This window comes from Lathyrus oleraceus, chromosome 1, assembly GCF_024323335.1.
Source record: "Lathyrus oleraceus cultivar Zhongwan6 chromosome 1, CAAS_Psat_ZW6_1.0, whole genome shotgun sequence".
In the NCBI taxonomy this organism is placed as follows: Eukaryota; Viridiplantae; Streptophyta; class Magnoliopsida; order Fabales; family Fabaceae; genus Lathyrus; species Lathyrus oleraceus.
In genome coordinates, this window is record NC_066579.1 from 455,930,941 (window position 1) to 455,957,351 (window position 26,411).

Genomic DNA, 26,411 nt, shown 5'->3' on the forward strand with positions numbered 1-26,411 from the left:
CCTTTAGACCGTTTTTCTACTTTCATATTCACACCTAACATATGATGCCTGTGTCGTTGGCTGGTTGGAGATTTTTGCACCTCTTTTGGATCACTTATTGGTTCAGGGAAGGTGCTTTTGTGTGAAGCCACCTCTTGCACAATGTCGTTCTTCGGGTTGGCGTTCTGCATACTTTTTATGATATGAGTTAGTATGCTGGTTAAGGCTTGTCAGTTTTGCCTTGAACCATCTGATACACACTGTTCAACAGTTCATTAGCTCATAGTGGGCCAAGATTAGTCTGCAAGAGCTAAAAATTTGGGAGCGCTTCATGTCCGGACATGGTAGACGATACTATAGTTCAGAAGGAAGGTTCACCTAGCTAAATTGTGGAGTAGATTCGAGGAATGAAGAAAGTTGGGAAATTCCATGATCTGCCTTAGGTTAGACAGAATTCAACGATGGATCATAGTTGGATCCTAGTCACTTCAACGACTGTAGCAGCTTGCCGTCGAACGACGAAGCGAGTAACTTTGAAAGTTACAATTGTTTAACAAATACTCCCTTCGATCTCAAACATAAACAACAATTTTTTTTCATGATCTTAATTATAAGCAAAAATTATTTATATTTATTACATTCAATATCATTATTTCAAATATATCCCTACTTTTTTATTTTATTTTATATTTTTAACGATTTTTAAAATAAAAAGTAGGAAAAGAAGTGTGAGACTTAAATGATTTAAATTTTCTTTTAAAGGTAAACTTTTTTATAAAATTACTTTTATATATAAGACTATGAAAACTTCACTCCGAATTCAATAATAAAATCAAAGTTTTTCATTTAAAGTGAAATACTAATCCCCAAATTTTATATTTTCACATAAATGAATATTTAGAACGTACACGGACATACATACACATTCACACACATGGTTTAAAAAGTACAAGTGTGCTGGTCTAATTATAAAGTATTTTTGAATTGAGGATTTATCCAAAAAATTCTTAAAGCACGTGATACAAAATTTAAAAAGTACTGTATGCTCGTCTAATTATAAAGTAATTTATGAAGTGAGGATTTATTAAAATATTCTTAAAGTAATTAAATGAACTTAAAATTAATTAAACAAAAAAAATGTAATTTTAATACAAAAATTAAAACGTTCTATAAATGAAATTCTTAAAGTAATTAAATGAACTTTAAACCACAAAAAATGTATTCTGAATTCTTAATTTGCATTTTTAATTTTAATCCAAAATCCATAAAGTTGGAAAACAAAAACGACTCACCCATTGTTTTTTGGGTTACTAAACCAGAAAACAAGAAGAAAAAAACACCAGTCTGGTAAAAGTAAAAGTAAAAGTAAAATGAGAAAAACAAAAGAAGAATTTATGCTAAATATTCTGTAAAAAATAAAATAATAGTTTCCACTAAAAACTGTGCTGAGTTGAAGAAGAGGCATTTTCAATTTTCATGAGAAGAGGAAGATGAAGGAGGAAGAACAATCAACGGTGAAGATGGAGTGGTTATCTTCCATTGATTCAACCACTCTCTCACATTCTGAACTTCACGCGCTTTCTCTCTCTTCCCTCTCCGCTTTCGACCTCAAATCCACGCGCGATATCATCACTCCCAAAATCGATCCTTCAACCTTCAACCACAGCGCCGGTTCCCACCGTCAAACCTACTCTCGACCTCGCCGTCTATGTCGCGTTGCGCCGCTTCTTCCTACTCCCGCCCTCCCCTCCGACCACCGCATCATCGTCGATTACCTCAAGCAGTTTATCAGAGAAGATCCGAAGTTCGACATGGTGGAGCTTCTTCCGCCGACAGTTCCTTCGCCGCCGGTTTTGTTTACCGGTGAAGTGAGGAAGAGAAAGAGAGGGAGGAAACCTAAAGTGAATACGCATTTGGATGAGAGAGGGATGGGGATTGTGAACAAGAATGGCGTTGCTATTGATCTTGCTGCGTTGTTTAATGTGGAACATCCGTTTGCGGCGGAGCTGGCGAGACGGACGGAGGGAATGAACAGTGAGGAAGAGTTGTTAGGGTTTTTGAGTGATTTGGTTGGTCAATGGGGAAGTAGGAGGAGGAAGAGGAGGATCGTTGATGCTGCGGATTTTGGAGACGTGCTGCCTCTTGATTGGAAGCTTCTTCTTAGTTTGAAGAGAAAAGATGGTCGAGCTTGGATCTATTGCCGCAGATATATAAGGTTTAATCCATTATTTTGTTTTCTTCAATTACACACTTATATCATTTGCATCACAATATTGCAAAAGTCACATGTATTTATGAGTAATGTGATTTGTTGACTGACTGAATAAAGTTTATAGAGAAATAGAAGGCAAACAGAAAATAAGCGGCGCTGCTATCCTTTTTCGATGATAATTTGAAAAAACATTAATGTGCTTTGCTTATCAATGTGTAAGGAGTGAGGACTCTTCCTCCGGAGTAAGCCCTGTTTGGATAAATAGTTTAATAAATTAAGCACTTATAGCATAATCAATCATCATATGAGTGCTTGTGTATAAACTATTTCTATAACATTAGATAAAATGAAGTCAAAATGTTTATATATAGACTATAAACTGTTTTTATAAGCTATTCTGGAGAGTTTATAGGAATAAGTTGAGAACAACTTATGAACATGTCATAAGTGGTTTCCTTAAGCTCTTTCAAACATTCTCACGGCTGCTTTTGCTTATGGAGTAGTCAATAGGTAAGGTCCTGATACATCTTTGTAGCACCAACATGAATACTCAAACCACTTCTGTGACCTTCCTCAAGAATCTTCTCCTTAAGTTTTGGCAAGTCTGGTACACAAATTCTATCTTCGAACCTCATAACACTATTCTTATTAATCCTGAAATCCACCTCTTTACCTTGATTGATCAACATTAACCGTTCAATCAATCCCAAATATGATTGTTGGCCCTCTCTGATCTCGTCCAGAACACTGTTAGTCAACTCAGCTACCCAACATAACACTCTGCAACGTCATCTTGCATACCAAACTAAGATCTCAGAACTACTTAATCAAGTCCATCTCCCTAACCATCATTACCAACATATGCAAGGATTTTCTACTCAAAGCATATGCCACCATATTAACTTTAATCGGATGGTAACTCAACTCGAAGTCGTAGTCTTTCATAAATTCAAGCCACATTCTTTGCCTCATATCCAACTCCTTCTGGTCAAACGAATATTTCAAACTCTTGTGATATCTGAAAACTCAAAATCTAGATCCATACAGATAATGTCTTTAAACTTTAAGCACAAACACCACAACTGCCAACTATAAATCATGGATAGGATAATTCTTTTCATGAACCTTCAGCTGTCTCGAACATTTATATCTATTTTGTCTATTTTGTTTTCTTCAATTACACATTTATATCATTTGCATCACAATATTGCAAAAGTCACATGTATTTATGAGTAATGTGATTTGTGTTGACTGAGTAAATAAAGTTTATAGAGAAATAGAAGGCAAACAGACAATAAGCTGCTGCGCTGCCACCCTTTTTTGGATGGCTATGTTTGGATATCATAAAATGAACGGAGCGGAATGGAGTGGAGCGGAGTGGGACGAAGCGGAGTGGAGCATAGCGGAACGAATGTCCCATTCCATTGTTTGGAAATTTTAGAACGGAATAAGGCAAGTTGTTCATTCCACCCAAATTGGAGGGGAAGAAATATGGTGGTAAGTGATGGAATGGAATGGAATCCATACCACTCCATTCCGCTCCCCGCTCCATCGAATTTTAAATGATCCAAACAATGGAATATCATTCCACTCCATTTCACAATATTGCAAAAGTCACATGTATTTATGAGTAATGTGATTTGTTGACTGACTGAATAAAGTTTAAAGAGAAATAGAAGGCAAACAGAAAATAAGCGGCGCTGCTATCCTTTTTCGGTGACAATTTGAGAAAACATTAATGTGCTTTGCTTATCAATGTGTAAGGAGTGAGGACTCTTCCTCTGGAGTAAGCCCTGTTTGGATAAATAGTTTAATAAATTAAGCACTTATAGCATAATCAATCATCATATGAGTGCTTATGTATAAGCTATTTCTATAACAAAAGATAAAATGAAGTCAAAATGTTTTTATGCAGGCTATAGACTGTTTTTATAAGCTATTCTGGAGAGTTTATAGAAATAAGTTGAAAACAACTTATGAACATGTCATAAGCAGTTTTCTTAAGCTCTTTCAAACAATCTCACGGCTGCTTCTGCTTTTGGAGTAGTCAATAGGGAAAGTCCAATAAGTCGATCAAAATACGCCCTTAATATGTCTGCTTGTGTTTGTTTGTTTTAGTTTCGGTTTTGGAGCTTATTTGTTCTCTTGTTTGATATTCTACAGCCCTAGTGGACAGCAGTTTGTGTCTTGCAAAGAAGTTTCTTCCTATTTGCAGTCTCGCTTTGGCCACTCTGATTTACAGTTACAAATCAGTCACAAGAGTGAAAATATACTTCAGGAACAGAGAGTTACTACTGATAATGTAAGTAACCCTGCTGGTGTTGATCTTTTGTGATATTATTCTGGAGGTTAATGGGTTGTGTTGCAGTCTGTAGGTGTTGCTCGCGAGGAGCATGATCAACGGCAGATTGTTGCCACTAACTCAGATGTGTCTGGTTTGTCTGTCTCTAATGAACGATTGAAAGAAGTGTCCTTGTTGGAGACGGAGAACCTTGCAGATGTGCAAATACATGATTTGTTTGAATGTCACAAGTGCAGCATGACCTTTGATGAGAAGGATGCATATTTGCAGCACCTGTTGTCTATTCATCAAAGGACAACGAAACGGTATCGAGTTGGTGCATCTGTTTCAGATGGAGTTATAATTAAAGATGGGAAATTTGAGTGCCAGTTTTGTCATAAAGTGTTTTTGGAAAGGCGTCGCTACAATAGTCATGTTGGGATACATGTTCGGAATTATGTGAGGAGAGCTGAACATTTGCCGAGTCAGCCTAATGTCATGAATGCAGACAAGTCTCCCGTCACGGATGAGATGCCCTCTAGGATCTCTAAGATGGATGCCCTCGTCGAGATTGCTCAAAACTCTATAATGGAGGATTCTGTCATGGAACCAGATTGTTCTTCTAGACTAAATAGGATCCCTGTTTCAGGAATTGCGGTTGGTGACTTAGATGAAAACATAAAGGTCGAGTTTCCGATTAATGAACAACAAATGGAAGAGAGCTTGATTGGCAAAAATGTAGTTCACAATTCAAATCAGCAAGGTAGTCCTCGTTTACCCATGGATGGAACAGTAGAAAAGATTGACTACAATAACCAAGTTATTGATGCAAAGATGTTTAGTTTTCAAGATAACATGGGCTTGTTATCTGTAAATAAGAAAAATGTTGATGCACCTGATACTTCTAAAGGAAAAGGTGATGTTCCGCTGACTGTTGAGGGGTTTGATCATTCTGGGATTAATCTGCAAGGAGTTTCTCAAAGCCTGCTGTTTCCTTCATCTGGCAATCACATGAAACCTAAGAGTGAAAATTCTGGTTGCATCAATACCCAAGGGGATCTTAAACTTGATGAAGACAATAGTAATAAAAGTGACTTGAAAATTAGTTTAGGTGGCTGCAAAGATGCACCTGGTGTTGCTAATGTTCAAGTGACAGCAATTTCAACTTCTAAAGAAAATGTGATCCAATCTAGGGTTTCTAACACCTCTGTATCCCCAGAACAATCTTTGTATTCTTTTTCTGCATTCAGCTCAGACAAGGTATAATGCATAACTTATCCTTGCCAGGGTTTCATATATGTTGCAAAATAGATGGAGTGTTCCTGCATGTATCATATCAGGATCCTCTTAGAAAGTGGTTAATTCTAAGCCCTCTACGCATGTCCTGTGGTCTACCGTGCTTACCTCTGTCTATGTCTCTAATGTATTCAGATTTTATTTTATATTGGTTTGTTGCTGTAAATTTTCATTATTTACAAAGCCTTTGTTGAACCAGCGATTAAAGCTCTCCCTCTTTTGAATGCTCTCAAAATATTATATTTTAGAAAGAGAAAAAAAATCTCTTTATTTGGGCATGCTTGTTTTTGTGGCGACGAAGAGATTGTGGGTGTAGTTCCTCTTTATTTATACAGAGATTAAAAATGCTTTCCTGGTGTCTTATTTGCTCATCAACCTTGCACATTTTTCCTACTCTTGAATTTAGTGTCTTGGAGATTTGAGTAGTGCTAGCTGCTGGATTATGATTATGTGTGTGTACTTTTTTAATGTTGAAAAACTATGTGCTTGTGTACTTAAAGCAAACATGTCTTATTTGATAGTATATTATATCTTCATTTGACTTATTGCTTAAAGCAAATTATGATTATTGGATTATAGCAACGTGGACATCAAATTCTTGTATGCATCTACTATCTTTTACCCACCCATGATGCACTTAACTGATCTTACCCTGAAAAATTATTCATGTTATTGCTCATTGACAGGGGTTCCAGGAATTGAGGTTAGAAGATATAGGTTCTCTCGAGTACGATTTTGCAAGTGTTCAAGGCTCTCTTGATGTGTCAGCCGAGTTAGCAAATCACCTAGTGGTGCAAGGGACATGTGTATCCTCAGCTCAGTCTGCATCACAAGAAGTTATGTTAAATGTGGATGGCAATAATCTACTCACAACGGCATGTGTATGGTGTGGAATAGAGTTTAACCATGATGCTGTTAATTCTGAAATACAATCAGATTCTGTTGGATTCATGTGTCCAGTTTGCAAGGCAAAAATATCTGGTCAAATCAATATGTTGGACAGCGGTTCACCAAATGCTGGCCATCTTTAGACTGGTAACTGTTTTTTCTCTATAAATTGATGAATTGACAATATTGCTAACTATTATCTTGTCTTCCTAACATATTCTGTGTGATCTCAAGTTTAATATTTTACTTTCCTTTAAACTTTGGCAGCTGAAAATCAGTAGCAGGAGTTGATCTTGAAGAGAAAATCCAGCTTACGGGGTTGATAGAGTGCTCAATTATGGTGTCTGCATAGATTTATCGTAGTGTGGTATCAACTAATTTCTCCTTGACTCGCTGTATGTTGTATTATTACTACCACACACCACCATCCTGTTTATTCCCAAGAGAACCAAATTTTATCATGTAGTATTGTTTTTTGCAGTTTGTATCAATGTTGTAATTGTGTTAAGAGGTCTTTCAATTGAACTCCATTACACATCAAAGTGAAAACATGAATAAGGCAAAGAATATAGCGACAGTTTAAATAGCACATTGGTAGTGATTGCCAAATTAAAAAAATGCCTATTAATAACATGTATTTTATTAGAAGAGCTTACTAATTATGTAATGTAAAGTTGTAGAGTATCTTGTAATTGAAACGAGAAAAGATAATTAGTCTTTTAATTAAAAGATAAAACAAAATGAGAGTAGTTTAGTTTTATTTATGCTATTTATAAAAATAGCAGTTATATTAACTTGCTTATATAAAAATATTAATTTTCTTTATTATAACAAATTTTACAATTCTTTTATCTATTCAATATGTTAGATTCATTTCTCATTTATATTAGTTTTTTTTAATAAACAGACAATTCTTTTATACAATTAGTTTTTTTTAATAAATAGACAATTCTTTTTTTTACAATTAGCTTTTTTAATAAAAAAGACATTTCTTTTATACAATTAAGCTTTTTTTGATCGTTTTATAAAAACAATAGTTATGATGGATTTGTTTCTCATTTTTATTTTACATTCTTTGTACTTTCTATCCTTTATAAAATGATATAATATCATAGAGATAATTATTCTGTTATATTTTTTCTTCATTTTTAATTTAATTATTTAACAACTTTTTTGAATCATTTTTATCATTCTTTTTCCATCTTAAAAATTCATCAAGTTGCTTATAGCATTTTTGATATATTTCAGGATTAATGTATATAGTTCATATATGGATTAGATACATTGACAATTAAATGTATCAAAAAAAGTCAATTTTATTAATAATAGTGATCCGAAGGAATATCTCAATTTTTTCTTTCTATATCATTTATTGAAAATTTATATTTTATGGTTGACTGCAATCTGTTTTTTATTTAGAAGAATCAATCATTTAAAGTTTTTTAAAAGCACACAAAGTTTGATGATATTTGTTTTTCTTCTCATTTTAGCCTAACTAGTCTAAATTGATATTCTATTTTCTATTTTTTAAAAATAAAAATAGTTAAGTAAAGTTCATTCTTTTTACCTAATTGGTATTTTAGCTTTTATCAATAAAAAAGTGAATATTTTTACAAAACTTTTTCTTTTAGCCTTATTGCTATTTTGTTATAAGTTGATTATATAGCTTTGTACTACAAATTTTGTAATAAATATTATTTTATTATGAATTTTTAGGACTGATAGAATAATAGAATATAGAAGTTAAGTGATTAATTTATTAGAGTTTATATAATTTAGTTAATTTGTTAATGTCTTTCAAATTTTATCATCTTATATAATTATCTTTTAAATATAATTCATTATTTATTTCTATCTTTTAAATATAATTATTTATTTTATTGAAGAATGTAATAAAATTTATTAAGACCCAATTGATATCCAAATTTATGTCAGTCCATATCACATGATCCAAAATATTAAAGTGCAAGACACGCTCATATTAAATTTTAAATTGACCTGCAAGTCTTGTAGGTCCCATTCCATCCTGTCATAGCGGTACATCATCATCCATTTAAGATTTTTCATTATATTTAGGAGCAATATTTATATGTTTAAAATTATTTATATTATTGAAATTAGGTTATTATTTTCATTAAATCTAATTAAAAACCACATGTGCACTAAAGTTGGAAAAAAAAATATCAATATGATTTTTTTTAAACATTTTCCACTATTGATTTATTTAAAAAAACACAAAGAACATAAACCAAATATAAGAGCATCCGGTTCTTGATTATTTAATGTGAGAATAATGAATAAAAGCATATATATACTATATATCTCTTCAACACAAATGAGATGCTCCAACCAATAACAAGTATTCTTCTTATTTAATCATAAATAAACCCATTGTCACATGAATTAAGTTTTGAGTTTCAATTAACTATCCATAATGGTTACCTTTCAAGATCTCCCATTGAGGGATTGGATTCCACTTTGACATCATTTTATTAGTAAAAAAAAAAAATTCTAACATTGTTTATGTAACGGTTCACAATTTTCAATTTATCAAAGTAAATTCGCGTTCCCGAATGTGTTTGGTTGATAGCTGTGCAAAGACTCAAAGTATGATTGTTTTCACATTTGAGTTGATCACAGCTCAAATCCAATGGAACATTTGCCTTGAAAGCTTCTTTCTATATATATTCTTCATGCACATAGTGGTTGCATATATACTTAGCCTCACCAAACAATGAGTGATAAATCAAAAGCCAAACAAAGCAAAAACAGTGTTGCTTCTTCTACAAGTTACCATAACTTCCTTAATTCAAAGCATACCATGGAGAAAAAACTTGTCTGCAATGGTTGCAAACAAGAGCATTTAGTACCAACAAAAACAACTACATACCGTTGCTACCAATGCAAAGATGTTAGTAAATTGATTTCAGGTAATAAGCAATCAAGAGAAAACAGTTCAGGAGCCAGATTAGTCAACCAGAAGCAACTAGACCGTGCTAGCCGAATTGTATCAAGAGAAAACAGTTTAGGAGCCAAATTACTCAACCAGAAGAAACTAGATCACGCTAGCAGAATTGGTTCAGGTTATTCGTCGTCCTCGTTTTCCACAACTATAATCGGCAACAAACGTGCGGTTCTCTGTGGAGTTTCTTACAGCAGAAGAAGTCGATTTAGGCTCGAGGGAACCATTAATGATGTTGTTAACATGAAATCTCTACTGGTCGATAGTTTTTCATTCCCGATTCAATCCATACGCATCCTCACAGGTATCTGCTATACAAACTTTTACTGTGATACAATTTTATTTTCATGCACGACCGACAAATTTTGTGAATTGCAGAAGAACAGAAGGATCCAAATTTCATTCCGACAAGGAAGAATATAATGGAATCGTTAAAATGGTTGGTGAAAGACTGCAAATTAGGAGACTCATTGGTGTTCTACTTCTCTGGACATGGTATGCAACAACCGGCACATGATAAAGAAGATGAAATTGATGGACTTGATGAAACTATTTGTCCTGTTGATTTTATTAGATCAGGAATGATTACTGATGATGAAATCAACTCTACCATTGTTGGACCTCTCAAGAATGGTGTTAAACTTCATGCTTTTATTGATGCTTGTCATAGTGGAACTACTCTTGATCTCATGTATGTTTATAAAAAAGACATGTAAGTACATATCTTCTACCCTTTGATTTTTCCGTCGAATAGAAATCATACAACTTAACTCCTAGGAGTTGGCCTGCTTGTGAAGGCTTGAGACCTACGAGTGTGCTCATCTCAAGATCTCAGATTCAAATCTCACTGGTGTTAACAATTTTTGTGTTAGGCTAGTTCGTACAGAGCTTTCAATTGGACCTCCGCTAGTGGACACTGGGATTGGTTCCCCGGATTAGTCGATCGTAGGGCTAACTAATGATTGTATGCATATATGCTTGCAGCGGAAATTGGAAATGGTTGGATAACAGTCCGTATAACACGCAATCTGTTAATAAATCTACAGATGGTGGAATGGCCATTTGCATAAGTGCTTGTGAAGATTATCAGATAGCTGCTGATACTGCAGTAAGAATTTTGATCTGTTGTTGCAATGCAATAGACATATTTGTTGTTCATTCCTTTTCTTGAGTTTTGACGAATCTACGCAGGCTTTCGGAGGAAAACAGATGAATGGTGTTATGACCTATCTTTTAACAAAAATAATCAGAGAACATTCTGGAATTACATATGCCGGTTTGCTAGAAAAACTGCACGACGAAATTGGGAAGATTCACCAAAACAAACACTTTAACAGGATCTTGAAACGTATTTTTCGAAGTAAAATTGATCAGGTAAGCTCTTCCATAGTCTTTACATGATATTTATTTTAAGGAAACGGGATACATTCATTCATGAAGTGTTTGGAACATTGCATTGCAGGACCCTCTTTTATCATCATCGGCGATATTTGACGTTAATACGAGAATATCACTTTGAGCAATTACGTCGCAATAAAACAAAGGCCTGAATCGACATATGGCCATTTGTTTAATCAGATGCACTCTGCAACTCATTAGGCTAAAGCGCGAAAGTTTGAAGTTTGAACTGAAAAGCCAAAAGCTTACAAGGGACACTTGGAATGGAAGCACTATATATCAGTCCTTATATTTCATCAGTTATACAAAGTTCTTATCAATATAATTTATTCATAATACAGTGTATATTTCTACAACATGCCATAATATACATGAAGTTGTTTCGAAATGCATTTTCACAACAAGTAACTTTTGATTTGATTTGAAGAGCAATCTAGAATCCTCTTTGGAATATTCAAGTTAATAAACCTCTTTTCAATCGTAAATAAACCGATTCAAACACTCTTTGCAATTTCAGAAATCATGTATATATATGTTCCAACTAAAACTACAAGAATGAATAGCTGCAATCATGTAAATAGGAATTGATCAAGAATGAATATGTAAATAAGAGTTCAATGACATAACCTGCTTGTTTCTTGACTCAAATGCAATTCAGACGGCGCTGCAAGATGAAATCTTGGAGTGCAAGCAAGCGGTGGCATCGTCAGAGACTCTATGACTTCTTTCATGGGATGCTTCACTAACCACAATTGTTTTGGTTAACTTTGATGATGCAATGCATTATGTTGAAGTTGCTTTCAAAATTAGGTGGTTTGAGCTCTATATGCAAACTTAGAAAAATTGCATGTCTTGTAATCTTTGCTATGCATAGCCAGTCTCAAGCCCGGATAAAAGGAGAGGATTGTGTTAGACAATCGACAACCAACGTAAAACTTTATCGAATCTCTATGACATGGATCAACTACAAAATAATGTGAATGCTAGGTCGTTGCATGTAAGCAACACGCTGTATGGCTCGAGTACAATGTCAAAAGAGCAAGGGCCGTCGCATCACCGTCTGGATGCAGTGAAAATCCTAGATAAAACATTATGGCGGATGTTGATCCACGTAGCCGATACCTCTTAATGGGATAAGGCTTGGTTGTTATTGTCGTTGTTTCGGTTCCGATCTAGTTGGATTCACTAGTATGAACATTGATGTCCCTACTATCTCCTTGATTTTTTTCATAAAAAGAAATGTATTTTAACATTATCAATTGGTTAAAACTAGATTGAAAGTATATAATTTCAATTTCAAATAGCATGAAAAGCTATAATAAAACCTCATCCATTTATATCAGTGATAAAGATGAGTGAGAAGTTGAAAAAGAGGAAATGAAGAATACAATATGACTACAATCACATCTACACAACATGACATTTTTCACACCAGATTCCTCTCTATCTCATGTCCTACCATATCATTAGGAATCAAAGTTTCCATGTTATTCAATTTCAAGTTGCATACTAAGAATATAGTCTTCCTTCCCATTAACTGAATATAGAATAAAGAAGGTTACAGCATCTAGTTCCTGATGATAAGTGATCATTATTCAAAGACTTACCTAAATCTTATCTTAAAGGCAATCGAAAGATTCTCCTTCCTTCACTGTCTTTGGCTGCGAGTCAGGCGCGGTTTTACTTCAGCTCGGTTTCACATTCACATTCACTATTTTAAGGTAGCATTCAGGTCCTTGAAAAAACTAGAATGAAAAACACGAGGTTGAATAGCATTTATCAGCAAAAGCAAGATAATGATATTGCTATGTACACTAGCACAAAACAAGAGTTGGTTAGTGTGGAATTGCAGGCTATTATATCTGCTAATCACGGATTCAAGGATGGTGATCAAAGAAAACACCAAGAAAAATCTTTGATAAATAATTCACCTGGGAGCCTTTCAGGAAATGGAAACGGATCCGTTTTCATTAGCCTCTACAACTACAATTATAGCATACAATATCCTGCTACTACTACCTATGGAACACCGGTTCGTCCCTATTCTTCTCCGTTCAGGCCTCCTTCTGTATTTGGTAACAAGAGGGCTGTGTTATTTGGAATCAGTTATGCTAATACAGCGGCACCGAGGAAGCTTAGAGGTTCCGCGAACAATGCTAAGTGCATGAAACAGTTTCTGATTGACAAGTTGGGATTTCCGAGCAATTCCATTTACATGCTAACAGGTACTTTCTGTTCAACTTTTATGACATTTTAGTACTAATGCATATTTATGTATATTTAACATTAACACCATTTATATATAACCTGCAGATGATTCGGAGGAGAAAAACACGACCCCGACAAAAAGTAACATGCGAATGGCGATGAAGTGGTTGGTTGAGGGCTGCAAACCAGGAGACTCTTTGGTGTTTTACTTCTGCGGACACGGATCAAGGGTTAAAGATCGTAACCGAGATGAGGCTGACGGGTACGATGAAGCGATATGTCCAGTTGATTACGAGCACGAGGGGATGATACTCGATGACGAAATCAATGCTACAATTGTTAGGCCTCTACCTCATGGAGCCAAACTTCATGCCCTTGTTGATGCATCCTTTAGCGGGACAATTCTCGACTTGTCATTCGTGTGCAAGACAAACTGGTTAGTCAGTTAGTTACAAAATATTGATATTTAGTATAAGATTTCTTGATTCAATAGACTTTGTTGGGTTGAAGCAGGTTTGGTTCTCTTGGATGGAAAGATCAAAGACACCGGAGAGCTGGCTACAAAGGCACAAGAGGAGGGCTAGCCGTTTGTATTTCAGCCTGCGACGACGATGGAAATGCAGCAAGCAAATCGGTTAGTAATAAATTAGTAATGCATTATGCATCTTTTTTCCCCCCACCTATTCTAATGGTTGATGTATCCATTAGGCCTTGACTTACAGTTTCCTCCAAGTCATGCAAGACGTACCGAAATTGACATATGGCCGATTGCTCAATGCGATGCTCTTTACAATCCATTGGGCTAAAGCAGGAAAGTATGAGCTAAAAGGCCAAGATCTTGCCGGAAACACTTGGCAACAACAGCATGCTCATGTAATGTACCAGTTATATAGAAGGGCCAAAACTCTCATCAATTTACCTGAAGTTGATACTAAATGTGTTTTTTTTGCAGGAGCCGCAACTTTCGTCTTCTGAGAAGTTTGATGTTTCTACCAAGTTATTTCTAATATGACACATAAATAATAGTCCTGATGAAGAAAACGTGTGTAGGAATAGGTGAGGTTAATCCTGCTGTACCGATAATAATTTGAACAAATAAATAAATTAAATATAACCACAAGTGTCGGTGCAGGTGTATGACCCTGACACGGACACGGATACGCCGTTTTTCAGAGGTGTCCGTGCTACATAGCTAACCAATATAGGACTATTATCCACACTATTCACACTTATACATTCTCAACATATCTTTGTCATCATGCTCTTTGTTGCATTTTGTTTCGTGTAATTTTGCTACTGTTGATTTTTCAAATATGGCATAAGCGTCCTCGTCACCCAAACTCATGTACTTCTTGAGTTAGTGAGATATGGTGTTCTTGGTAATAAATATTCTTCTTTTTTTCAATGTTGTTCAATTTGATTGCAATTTTGGTAAAAATAAAATTAAAATTAAAATTCTATAATTTCTGATTCATCAATCAAATATAAATATCACATATTATATCTCAGCAAAATACAAATATTTATCCCTTTTATGAATGACTATACTAGTTTCTCGTGAATCTATTTTTTGAGCTCTAAAAATGAAGTATTTTTTTGCTTTAAACAATTTTTAAGTGTATGTTCAAACTCAAATTTCTTCCAAAATTAAAATTCTGCACTCTGACAATAAGGAAAATACACATCTCATTTATTTCAATATTTCGGTTAATATTTTATCACAGAGATCATGTCCTTCCACACCTAAATAAAATGGGATAGTTGAAATTTTTTTTGACTGAAATCCTTTCTACCACCGTAATTTTGATGTGAAGTTCTCTCCACTGCTGTCCACCTAATTAATCGGTCACCATCTCAATCTTTAAATAATGATTATCTTTTCACGACTTTTTAGTCACACATCCATTTATTCCAATCTTCACACTTTTGGTTGTGTGTTATGTTCATCTCCTCCCACAAGAATGCACAAAGCTCACAACTCAATATGATAAATGTGATTTTTTTGATTTACTCGACAAAGCATAAAGTTTTTCTTGTTAGATATTATTATTATTATTATTATTATTAATATTATTATTATATTAATTTATTGTATCTTTGTAAGAGTAGTTTAGTACTTTCTTACCGTATAGTATTTATACTTTGGTGTAACCTTTATTCTTTTGTTTTTCTAATTTTATTGAAACTCTAAGTTAAAGAGTCTTTTCTTCTCCGTGTTCACTATTGTTAATATATTATTAAAGAATTTGGTTTGATTTCAGAAACTACTATAAAATGGTCCATATATTTTCAATTAGTTGGACTATAGATGATTTATTGGAGTCTTGGTTTTAAGGTACTCCCTCCGTTCATTTTTAAGTGTCATATTTTGACTTTTTACATATACCAAGGAAGCTAATCATTATTGTTAATTTTCAAACAATAATTCTTCTTTTACCTATAATACCCTTAATTATTTATTATATTTACTTTACTTTTTCTCTCTCTGCAATCATTATCTAGGGGTAATTTTGACAAAATTGCAATTAATATTACCTTGAACTTTGCAAGTGACAATTAAAAAGAAACAATTTTTTTTTTGCAAGAAAGTGACACTTATAAAGGAACGGAGGGAGTACTATTTAATTGGAGTTTGACTGTACCAGTTGGTTAATTAGGTTTGTTACTGGTTAGTCTATTCAATTGCATCACTATTGGCTAATCAACTCATTCTATTCTATTCAATTGCATCACACGAAAAGCTATTGGACGAATATACAATCATCTTCTCCTTTATTGGGTAATGGAGATTATGTAGCTAGACAATTCTCGAATTTAGGTAAAAAACTAGAACAAACGGAGAATCATTAAAATTGCATAATAAAATTTAAGAGATAAGTTTCGTGAGCACTTCCGAATCCAACATTTCACACCAAACTGTTAGTCAATTTTATTTGTTATTTTGTTTAATTGTGGTGATTTGATTATTTTATAGTTGATTACAGTGAGTAATGATAAATATGATTCTCTTTAGTTTATTAATGTCCAACTTAATAGAGAAAATTATCCTTATTAAAGTTATGTAATGAAAAAAAAATTGAAAGAAAAAAGGATGTGGAATTATGTTGATGGAACATCGGTTAAATCTACCGATAAGAAAGATAAAGCAAAATATGCAAAAGAGTTGGAAACATGAGATGTTAGTAATTCGAAGATTCTTATTTAGATCACTAATTCTATTTCTCAGTCAATAGGTGTGCAACTAGCAAAATATGATACTGCTAAGGAGGTTTAGGACCATTTGAAACGTTTGTATGGTCAATCTAATTTTGCCAAACGATATCAGTTGGGGAGTGATATTAGAGCTCTCAAACAGAATAATATGACCATTTCCAGGAATTCCATTCAATGATGACTAATTTGTGGGATTAATTGGCTCTTATGGAATCGACTGAATTGAAAGTTGTCAAAGGATACACTGATCAAAGAGAAGAACAACAATTGGTTTACTTTTTGATGGCACTTAGGGATGATTTTGAGGGCCTTCTTGGAGGTATTCTGCATCATAATTCTCTTCTCAATATCGATTCAGTTTTCAATGAATTATTGCCAGAAGAAATCAAACTCAAGTCCCACTCTAATTTAATTCCATATAAAGGAGTTCTCTCCACTCCTCAATCTGTTTTTGTTGTTCCATTTCACAAAGGAAAACCTCAAGGTAAGGTTGAGTTTGATATTGATGAATGTGCTTTTTGTAAGGAGAAAGGTCATTGGAAATCACAATGTCCCAAGTTGAAATCAAGTAAGAAAAATTTCAAAAGTCTATCATCCAATGTTGTTGTTGCTACTCATACTATCACTGACTCTGATTTTGATCATGTATATCCATCTGAGACTACTTCTCAAATATCTGATATTGTAGAGCAGCTCCAAAAGCTTCTTACCACTTAGTCACATTCCATGTATGCCTCATATATTAAAGGTTTGAAATCTTCTTGTTTGTTAGATATATCTCCTTTCATGTGGATTCTAGACTCAGGAGCATCATACCATATGTCATATGATGTCAAATCATTTTTGTCTTTGAATACTACACCATCTATGTCAGTTATGACTGCTGGTGGCACTTATATGCCATTAGCAGACATTGGTTCTATCTCCACACCTAATTTGTCATTTTCTGATTTTTATTATATTCCTAACCATAATTTGAGTCTTGCTTCTGTTAGTCAATTGTGTGATTCTGGTTACTCAGTTATATTTTCTTCCACTTCTTGTTGTGTCGAGGATCCTCATTTCGGGAGGTTGATTGGGACAGGCTGTAGACAAGGGGACGTTATGTTTTGGATGAGCTAAGAGTTCCAGATACTGTAGCCTTAACCTCTAGTTCCACAACTAATTTATTATCCTCTTTTCGTTGGATTCTTCGTCTTCTAGCTTTTATTTATGGCATTGCCGTCTTGGACATGTCTCTGCTTCTAGATTAAAGTATTTGACTTCTATTGGAGCTTTAGGAAAGTTACAAACTAGTGACATTTTAGATTGTTGTGGTTGTAAACTTGCTAAATTTGCAGCTTTACCATTTAGTAAAAGTGTTTCTTTTTCATATGCACCATTTGACTTATTTCACCCTGATGTATGAGGTCCATCACCGCTTCTTACTAAGGGTGGATCTAGATATTATGTTTCGCTTATTGATGACTATACTCGTTATTGTTGGGTTTATCTTATGAAAAATCATTCTGAATTTTTTGATATTTACTGTATGTTTCATGCTATGGTTAAGACTCAACATAATAGTGTTATAAAGTGCTTCTGTTGTGATTTAGATGGTGAGTATACATCTAATAAATTCTCTGAATTGCTTGCATTTGATGGTACAAATACTCATCAAACATCTTGTACCGATACTCCTCAGCAGAATGGAGTTCTGAAAGGAAACACTGTCACATTATTGAGACTATTCGTTCCCTTTTGTTGTCTGTTTCGGTTTCTAGTGAATTTTGGGGTGAAGCAGTTCTTACTGATGTTCATGTTATTAATAGAATCTCATCGTCTGTCACATCAGGTTTGTCTCCCTTTGAAAAATTGTATAATTGCTCAAAGTATATATGAGTTAGGAAATAATGTCGGGGCTATGATTGAAAAAATCTTTGAAAGATTGACTGAAACTGCAAATCGTCTAAGAGTTGGTAAAGATGGGTTTGATGATTCAAGAAACATCATGGATAAGTTGAAGAAAATGAAACTAACAGAACAAGAGCGTTTTATTACCGATGACAAATTATTATCTGTGCCACATATATTTTGGGGTTGTGTTGATGTTGATGATCGTCTTGCATTTGTTAAGTCATTGATGTAGTGATTTCAATACTTTATAATGATTTTGTTTGACATTATCTTATTGCCTTTTTGTTGTTTTGTTGCTACTTCTGCATATGACAATTTAAATTTGATACAAATTTTAATTTTAATGATATTTTTATTTATAATTATTTACTTATTTTAGTGCTACTTATGTGTATGAAAATTTTAATTTGATATTAATTTTAATATTGTTTTTTTTTTAAATATTTTTTTATATAATTATACAAAGATACTATCAAGTGCGTCTAAACATATGACATGATAAAATAATATTATTTAGTTTCTTATTCCGTGTGCACCAAACACATGACGTGACAGGATAATTGTCTATCCTGTCACTGTCCTATCTTATCTCTATGCAACTCTCTATTCCATCTTATCTATATCATATCCTGCGCACCAAACAAACGGACCCTAGTCTAGTTAATGAGTGTCAATGCATCATTGATTTCAAATAAATCAAAATTATTTATTAAAAAAAGTTAATACACATTATAATTTTCCACAAAACCTAGACTACTATAAGTAAAAAAAAACAATTTTCACGCTGTTAAGAATAATAATTATGTGCATTTAATTTTTTTATTTAATATAAAAGGGATAACACTATTACTAATACATTTATAATTTTGATATAAAGATATTAAATATGCTTAAATTTATTAACATTTCTTTATATTTAAGACCAACAAATTTAAAAGACTTTTACTTTATGCCGCACTCATTATTAGGATTGATTTATTGAATAACATTGTTTTATTGTGTTTCCCTAAGCAGGTTTTTAAATGGTGGCAATAGAAACAAAATATGTCAAAAGGAAAAATGTAGGAAATCTAAAAATATTGAATCAAATAGCATGTTTTGTTTTGGCCTAAGCCTTTAAGCCCAGACCATCCTACTATCTCCAATCCAATGCTAGTGACATCAAATAACAGCAGCAACACAAAAAGTGTGTGGTATATCTACAAACACTTTAATACTCAAGTCGAGTTGTGAGCTTGGTAACTGAGAAACCGTTTTTGTTTATCTCTGATGTGACAGTAATGTCCTCTAACGGCCTAACTGTTTTCAGTTGGTCGTTGACGATGTTAGCTCGGAAGATACTCTTTGAGCTTGAGAGTGGGCCGATTTATTGCTGTTTGATATTGGGCAAAGATACGCCGACTAAAAAATATGAACTTGGTTAATATCAGTCTCATCATCTCCCTACATTATTTCTTTCCTTTAACAGTTTATAATCCTAGAGAACTAACTATTGTTATTTGTATCTAATGATCTTTAATACTGAACCATATTATAGAAAATTTACCCTTCAATGTCTTCTTCATCTCAGCAATCAATTAGGGACCTTATCAAAAAATATAAAAAAAGAAGCAATCAATTAGTGAAGAATATGCAATAGAAGCATTTTTTGAATTTCTGTCCAAAAAAAAGAAGTATATTCTGAAAATTTGGTTTGTAACCGTTGGTTTTGATATATTCCTTGTCCACCAAGAAAGACAAATAGAATGTGATTCAATATGTTCATATTATTAAATCAATTAAAGGTTCCAAGACACTTGATTTAAGGGACACACCTTCAATTCAATCTCATCATCAACACATTTCTCAGTTTATTTTCCTTCTTGACTAATAATTTACCAAACAAAACATTCCCCAAAAGATGGCAACTAGAAGAGGAAGATGCAGTCAGTGTGGAAGGGCTATACAAGTAGAAGCCTATAGCTATGCCAATTCCATGGCCATGATGTGTTCTGGTTGCCACTCTCAAGGTTTCTCCCAGCAACCTAATTACCCTTTTGTCAACAACAACAACAACTCACCGCCTTCTCCGGCCGCCTATGGGCGACGTCCGTCTTGGCCACACACACTGATGGGCCCACAAGCTCCAATGACACCTCCGTCTCCATATGGTAACAAGAGGGCTGTGTTATTTGGTATTAGCTATGGTAATAGTGCTAACAGCCTTAAAGGCTCTCTCAATGATGTTCACAGCATGAAGTACTTTCTCACTCAAAAGTTAGGTTTTCCTACTGATTGCGTTCGCATGCTCACAGGTACTACTACAAACTAGCTAGCAAAAAACGATCCTAATCTCATTCCTTTCATTCTATTATATTTCTATCTATAATTCTACATAATAAGATTGAAAAATGACATGCAGATGAACCTGGGGAGAGAAACCCGATGAGAATTCCAACAAAATATAACATGCGAATGGCAATGAAGTGGTTGGTTGAAGGCTGCCAAGCAGGGGACTCATTGGTGCTTCACTTCTCAGGCCACGGATCAAGGCAAGTGGACCACGGCATGGATGAGGTTGATGGCTACGATGAAGCTATATGCCCTGTTGATTATGAGCGCGAAGGGAAGATTCTTGACGATGAAATCAATGCTACAATTGTTAGGCCTCTACCTTATGGTGCCAAACTTCATGCTGTCACTGATACATGCTTTAGTGGGACAGTTCTTGATTTACCATTCATGTGCAGGATGAACAGGTTAGTTAAGAATCAAAGCTGTATGTATAAATGCATATATTTTGTCATGCAACATTAATTACATGATATTTCATGTGCAAATGTTTGAAATAGAGCAGAGAAAGTTATCTCCAAATAAACCTAGATGTGATTTTTTTTTCTTTGGAGTAAATAAAACAGAAAAGGTTATTATGGATGGGAAGATCATAGAAGCCACAGAGCTGGTTACAAAGGCACCAGAGGTGGGCTGGCGGTTTGCATTTCCGCTTGTGATGATGATGGAAGTGCGGCAGACACATCGGTTAGTAGTAGTAATGCTGCATCTTTTATCTCGGCTATTGATTAATGTGAATCAGAGAGTATAATTTTCCTCTGATCGGTTTATTTTAGGCCTTTAGTGGCATGGAAAGTGCTGGTGCATTGACTTACAGTTTCATCCAAGCCATGCAAGTTGAGCGTAAACTGACTTACGGTCAATTGCTTAATGCCATGCGTACTTCGATTCGTGGCGCTAGAGAAGGAATGTTTGGCCCGAACCAGCAACAGCATGTCACGGACAATCGGCAGCAGTACGCTCATGTATTACACCAGTTCTCATACAAACATACTGATATCAATAATAATAACCTATAAGAAGCTGATTCACAATGAATTTTGTTTGCAGGATCCACAACTGTCATCTTCTGAGAAATTCGATATTTATTCGAAGACTATTGCAATATGATGCGACACATAACAGGGAGTGGCATTGAATAATAAAAATGAATATGAATAACAGGCAAGGTTCCTCTTGTTGGTAGAAAATAAAGGTTTATTGTAGTTTTATAGAGATTTGGCTTCAAACATGGGAAGTACTGTAATACTACTGCCTCACTGTGCCAAAAAAGCACACTGAGAGAGAGTAGCCCATGATAGCTAGCTCTGCTCAATAATTGCTATCAATGGTTAATGCCGCATCTGATGCACTTATGAATAATGATTTTCCCTTACATTATCATCTATTTTTGTTTAAGCGGAGAAAAACACATAAGAAGCATATCAACCATATTAAACTGACATTACAGATATTTTCAGTGATGTAACGGTTTCATGATACAATTAATATCTACATATTCTCTATCTATTCCCATAATAATAATAATCAAGACAATTAAGTGGCATAAAACTTTTGAAAACTACCAGAGCTGAAGTAGGATAACTTTAACTCGTTCTACATCAAAAGCGAAGTGTATAAATATATCAAATTTCATTCGAAAGCAACAACTGCTTGCGAGATTTACAGCACCAACGGGCATAACATGAATGGAGGTTTGGCCAGTCAGAGGATGAGCAATGTGTAAAATGGTGGAGCCAAAGAGAAAGAACCTGTTCTTGCTTCTCTTGTTCTAACTCCTCTATAATGCCTTCCAACACCCTCTCTAACTCAGCCCTCTCATTGATGCTCAATGATGGGGCGTCGGCGCCATTACTAGCCTTGCACAACAGTGGAAGCCATGTCTGTAACATCTTTAACTTTACCTGCATGCATTGCTTCATCTTGCTTTCGTCAATTTCATCTACGCCATAGTCTTTGGCTTCTTTGAATAAGAATGCTGATGAAAAATTCAAAGGAGCTGTTAGAAATCATAAACGAACTCCAAAAGTCAATTATTTTGATGTATATAGTTCTCAACTACTCTGCATTGTCACCAGAGGTGCATAACATTATAGTGACTATTGTATGGTTTTGGGCGGAGGCGGTTTTTTGTCAGCTTTCCTTTTCTCTTTTGAAAAAATAAAATTACCCTTTAAATTTAAAACGGATTTTAAAGATAACATTGGGGGTTTGAATCAAATTAAGATTCGTTGATGTTTATTAAGAATTTCTATTAAAACTGGTTGATTTTTGAGTGTTTTTTATTAAGCTTTGTGATTTGGTTTATGAATATTTTATAAATTTTGAGTTATTTTTAATTTAGATTAAATATATATATTTAAAGTTATTATATGCAATTTATCTAAAATAAAATCAAAAGCAAACGTCTCATCCCACTACTCGCTATCCCATTTTTGGGATCATTTTCAAGGAGTTATTAGAGATTGACTAGTCTGACTGTTACTCAATTTAATGTTATTAATAATTACTGAAAACTAATTTCTGTTTACAAAAATATTTTGTTCTACTCTCTTCAATTTTCTGTCAATTATTCTATTCTAATTGATTTAAAATGTATAAAGTTTTATACTGTACTCTATCTTATTTGTATATACAGCTTTCACATTTTTTTCTTCATATATAACTAATCTAATCTAATGCCTAATGAATATACATCCTTAAATTAATAGCTATTGATAAGATAAAATAGTTGATGTCAATAATAATTATAATAAATAATAATAATAATATTATTATTATTATTATTATTATTTTATTTATAGATGACATGTTTGAAATTAGCGAGAGTTTACAAAATTATGAAACACAACATGATTTTATTCAAAATTTAACACCATAATTTTGTGAAACTTGTCAATAAACACGAGGAGAAACATTCCATTTTTAACCATCTCTTCAATGCTATTAATTTTAATTGAGTAAAACACATTTTAGTCTTACCATTTTTTAAAGACATTTCTTTCACACGTGTTTCCGGTGTAGAGGTATAAAGAGAGTAACTTTATTATCATGCGCTTATTACTTCATTTTCAAAAGAGGGTGAAAACAAGCCACGTCTCTTATTTGAACTACAAGTGTTGTCTCTTTGCATTACAAGGCCACATATAGTTTTGACATAATGTTTCCGAAAATCACGGCCATAACATCTTTTAATTTTTATCTTACTATTTTCCCAATCAAGGTTTTCTTCTTCTCCATAATTTAATGGCTTATACAGATTAAATCTATATATTTGTTAATTATCTATTTTTGAGACAAAATATATATATAAAAAAAAAAGATGAATAATGAATATAGTAGTACCAGTAAGTTTGACAAATGAAGTCTGTAAACGAGGGTCAGCAGAAAGAGCCAGATATCCCAAATTAGAGGCGGCCGCCCACCGCCTAATCGCTTCATCGGAACAACCACAATCCACCATCTTCTTAACCATCCAAACCAACTCCGCCGCCAGCTTCTCCGCCGGAACACCATCCAAACCTCCCTCTCCTCCTCTCACCCTCCATCTCACCAACCTCACCATCCACCATATCCTACGCTTCATAACCATATAGTACTGTCTTCCATCTCTATCACCTTCCCCTTCAACCTCTCCTTCTCTCTCCACCACCTTCCCTTCCAGCTGCCTCAACGCCCTCCCAAAAGCTCCGGATAAGGCAACTCGATTAACCTCACGCAACGAATGAACGCCGTCGAGATGATTATCGTCGATAATCTTCTCCGTTAACGATCGAACGACTTCGTATTTTCTAGAACTAACCGGAATATCATTTAACGCGGAGAGAAGCTGAGAAAGAGCGCGTCCTATTGCGGTGTGGTTTCGTGTATCGTGTGAGTATTTATTATTATGAGACTTATGGTTGTTGAATTTAACGGCGTCTTCGTAATTGTCGATGAAGAAAATAGAAGGAATGAAACGAAGGAGAAAAAGGTAAAAAGTGAGGATTATGAAACGAAGGGTTTGGAGTAGTTTGAAGCTAAGAGGGGGTAAGAAGGAGGAATTTTCAGAGGCAGTGGTGAATAGGGAAGATATTAGGGTTCGGAGGAGCGACGGAAGTGAAAGCGGCATGGCGGCGCCGCCGTCTGAATTTGCCGCGTTCTTCCTCTTACCCATTCTGAGTTTTTCTGTTTTCTTTTCTTTTCTTTATAATAATGAAATTTTTTAAAGCGTACTACTACTACAGCTTATTTGAGTTGTTTACGCTTTTTATTTAGTTTTATTTATTTATTTACAGTATTAGTAATGTAATAATAGTGTGAAAATGAATATTCTCATTACTGCATTAATTATGGGGTCAAAATAGGAACAGAATGAAATTATGAGGTAAGTACTAGGAAAAGATAAGTACGATGATTTTGACTATTTTTGTGACCGATGACAATACCAAATATCTATCTATTAAAATAAAATATCACTATATATCTTAATATATATTTTTATTGTACTAACAAAAACTTTATAATTAAAAAATATTAAACAATTAAAACTATCTCATTTTATAATCTTATTCATTTTTATTTTTTTTTCTTTCTAAATTAATAATATTATCAACCGTAGATTTATATTATCACTAAATTTTCTAATATATTACTTATTTATTTTTAAAATTGTTCTAACAAAAAAATATATTCTTAACTAATAACTGCTAAAAAAAATTAAAACTATCTCCTTTTACTATCTTATTCATTTTTCATTTTTTTTTAAACTTTCTCACTCTTTCTTTTCTTCTTAATTTAAATTTTAAATTTTTTCTCATTTTCTTTCTCACATTTTCTCACTTTCATTTTAATTTTTTCTCTCTCACTCTCTATTGATTTTTTCATTTTATTTTTTTAAATATGAATAATAAAATTTGAACATTTTTTTAATTTCATGAAGAAGAATAAAAAAATGCTGGAGTTATTAAAACACAAAAATTAAGTAAAATAAAAACATAACTATTTTATAATTATTAAATATATAAAAAGATATTCATAATTTATTAGTTATTGTTTATTTTATAATTAAATAACTCATTTGAAATTGACATGTATATTTAAATATATTTTAGACCTTATTAAATTGAATATAATTTAATAAGAATACACAAAATTAACTTTCCATTTTACGGTCCTTATCAAAACAAAACAATATCTATTTTATTTTATAAAAAAAATTCTTTATTTGACGGACAATTTTTTTTTTTAAATGTGAATTTTTTTCTTTCACAATGTCTCTTTTTTTTTAATATGATTATATAATACAATTAAATTTATATAATTATTGTTCATTTTATAATTAATTAACAAATTATAAATTGACATATGTATTTAAAAATATTTTATATTGTATCAAATTGAATATCTTTCATTTCACAAATTATAAATTGATATATGTATCTAATGATATTTTAACAAATTATTAATTAACTTTTCATTTCACATGTCATTATCTGAACAATATTTATTTTATTTTAATCAATAATTATTTTTAATTTAGAGATAAATTTTTTATTTTTAAATATAAAAAAAAAGTCTCTATTTTTTTTCATTTCAAATTTATACATATATTTAAATATATTTTATACAATATTAAATAAATGTATCCATGCTATGTATATCTTATTAGTTTATAAATAAACAAAAAAAAAAAATATTCCTTAAACTACATAAAGAATATACTTTGCTGATTACCTTATTGTTTGGTGCTAGACAAGTCGAAGAAA

At 33.2% G+C, this 26,411-nt stretch overlaps 4 protein-coding genes and 1 pseudogene across 4 annotated transcripts; 4 read left to right on the forward strand and 1 right to left on the reverse strand.

The window, feature by feature from the left end:
- The first annotated feature begins 1,389 nt into the window (after positions 1–1,389).
- LOC127084513 (uncharacterized) lies at positions 1,390–7,245 on the forward strand. Its single transcript, XM_051024978.1, has 5 exons — positions 1,390–2,194; positions 4,355–4,493; positions 4,560–5,732; positions 6,455–6,803; positions 6,924–7,245. Exons 1-4 carry the CDS (start codon positions 1,470–1,472, stop codon positions 6,797–6,799), a joined length of 2,382 nt encoding a protein of 793 aa, XP_050880935.1. The 5' UTR covers positions 1,390–1,469; the 3' UTR covers positions 6,800–6,803; positions 6,924–7,245.
- A 1,750-nt stretch (positions 7,246–8,995) lies between these two features.
- LOC127084519 (metacaspase-1-like) lies at positions 8,996–11,404 on the forward strand (annotated as a pseudogene).
- A 1,337-nt stretch (positions 11,405–12,741) lies between these two features.
- LOC127084529 (metacaspase-1) lies at positions 12,742–14,626 on the forward strand. The gene is made up of 5 exons (XM_051025000.1): positions 12,742–13,241; positions 13,330–13,660; positions 13,738–13,858; positions 13,933–14,097; positions 14,177–14,626. Exons 1-5 carry the CDS (start codon positions 12,767–12,769, stop codon positions 14,234–14,236), a joined length of 1,152 nt encoding a protein of 383 aa, XP_050880957.1. The 5' UTR covers positions 12,742–12,766; the 3' UTR covers positions 14,237–14,626.
- Positions 14,627–20,127: 5,501 nt separating this feature from the next.
- LOC127084544 (metacaspase-1) lies at positions 20,128–22,039 on the forward strand. The gene is made up of 5 exons (XM_051025027.1): positions 20,128–20,627; positions 20,735–21,071; positions 21,231–21,351; positions 21,441–21,629; positions 21,715–22,039. The coding sequence occupies exons 1-5, from the start codon at positions 20,234–20,236 to the stop codon at positions 21,772–21,774; spliced, it is 1,101 nt and encodes a 366-aa protein (XP_050880984.1). The 5' UTR covers positions 20,128–20,233; the 3' UTR covers positions 21,775–22,039.
- Positions 22,040–22,077: 38 nt separating this feature from the next.
- LOC127084540 (uncharacterized) lies at positions 22,078–24,974 on the reverse strand. The gene is made up of 2 exons (XM_051025012.1): positions 24,010–24,974; positions 22,078–22,642 (listed from the first exon to the last, which is right to left on the reverse strand). The coding sequence occupies exons 1-2, from the start codon at positions 24,818–24,820 to the stop codon at positions 22,290–22,292; spliced, it is 1,164 nt and encodes a 387-aa protein (XP_050880969.1). The 5' UTR covers positions 24,821–24,974; the 3' UTR covers positions 22,078–22,289.
- Positions 24,975–26,411: the final 1,437 nt, after the last annotated feature.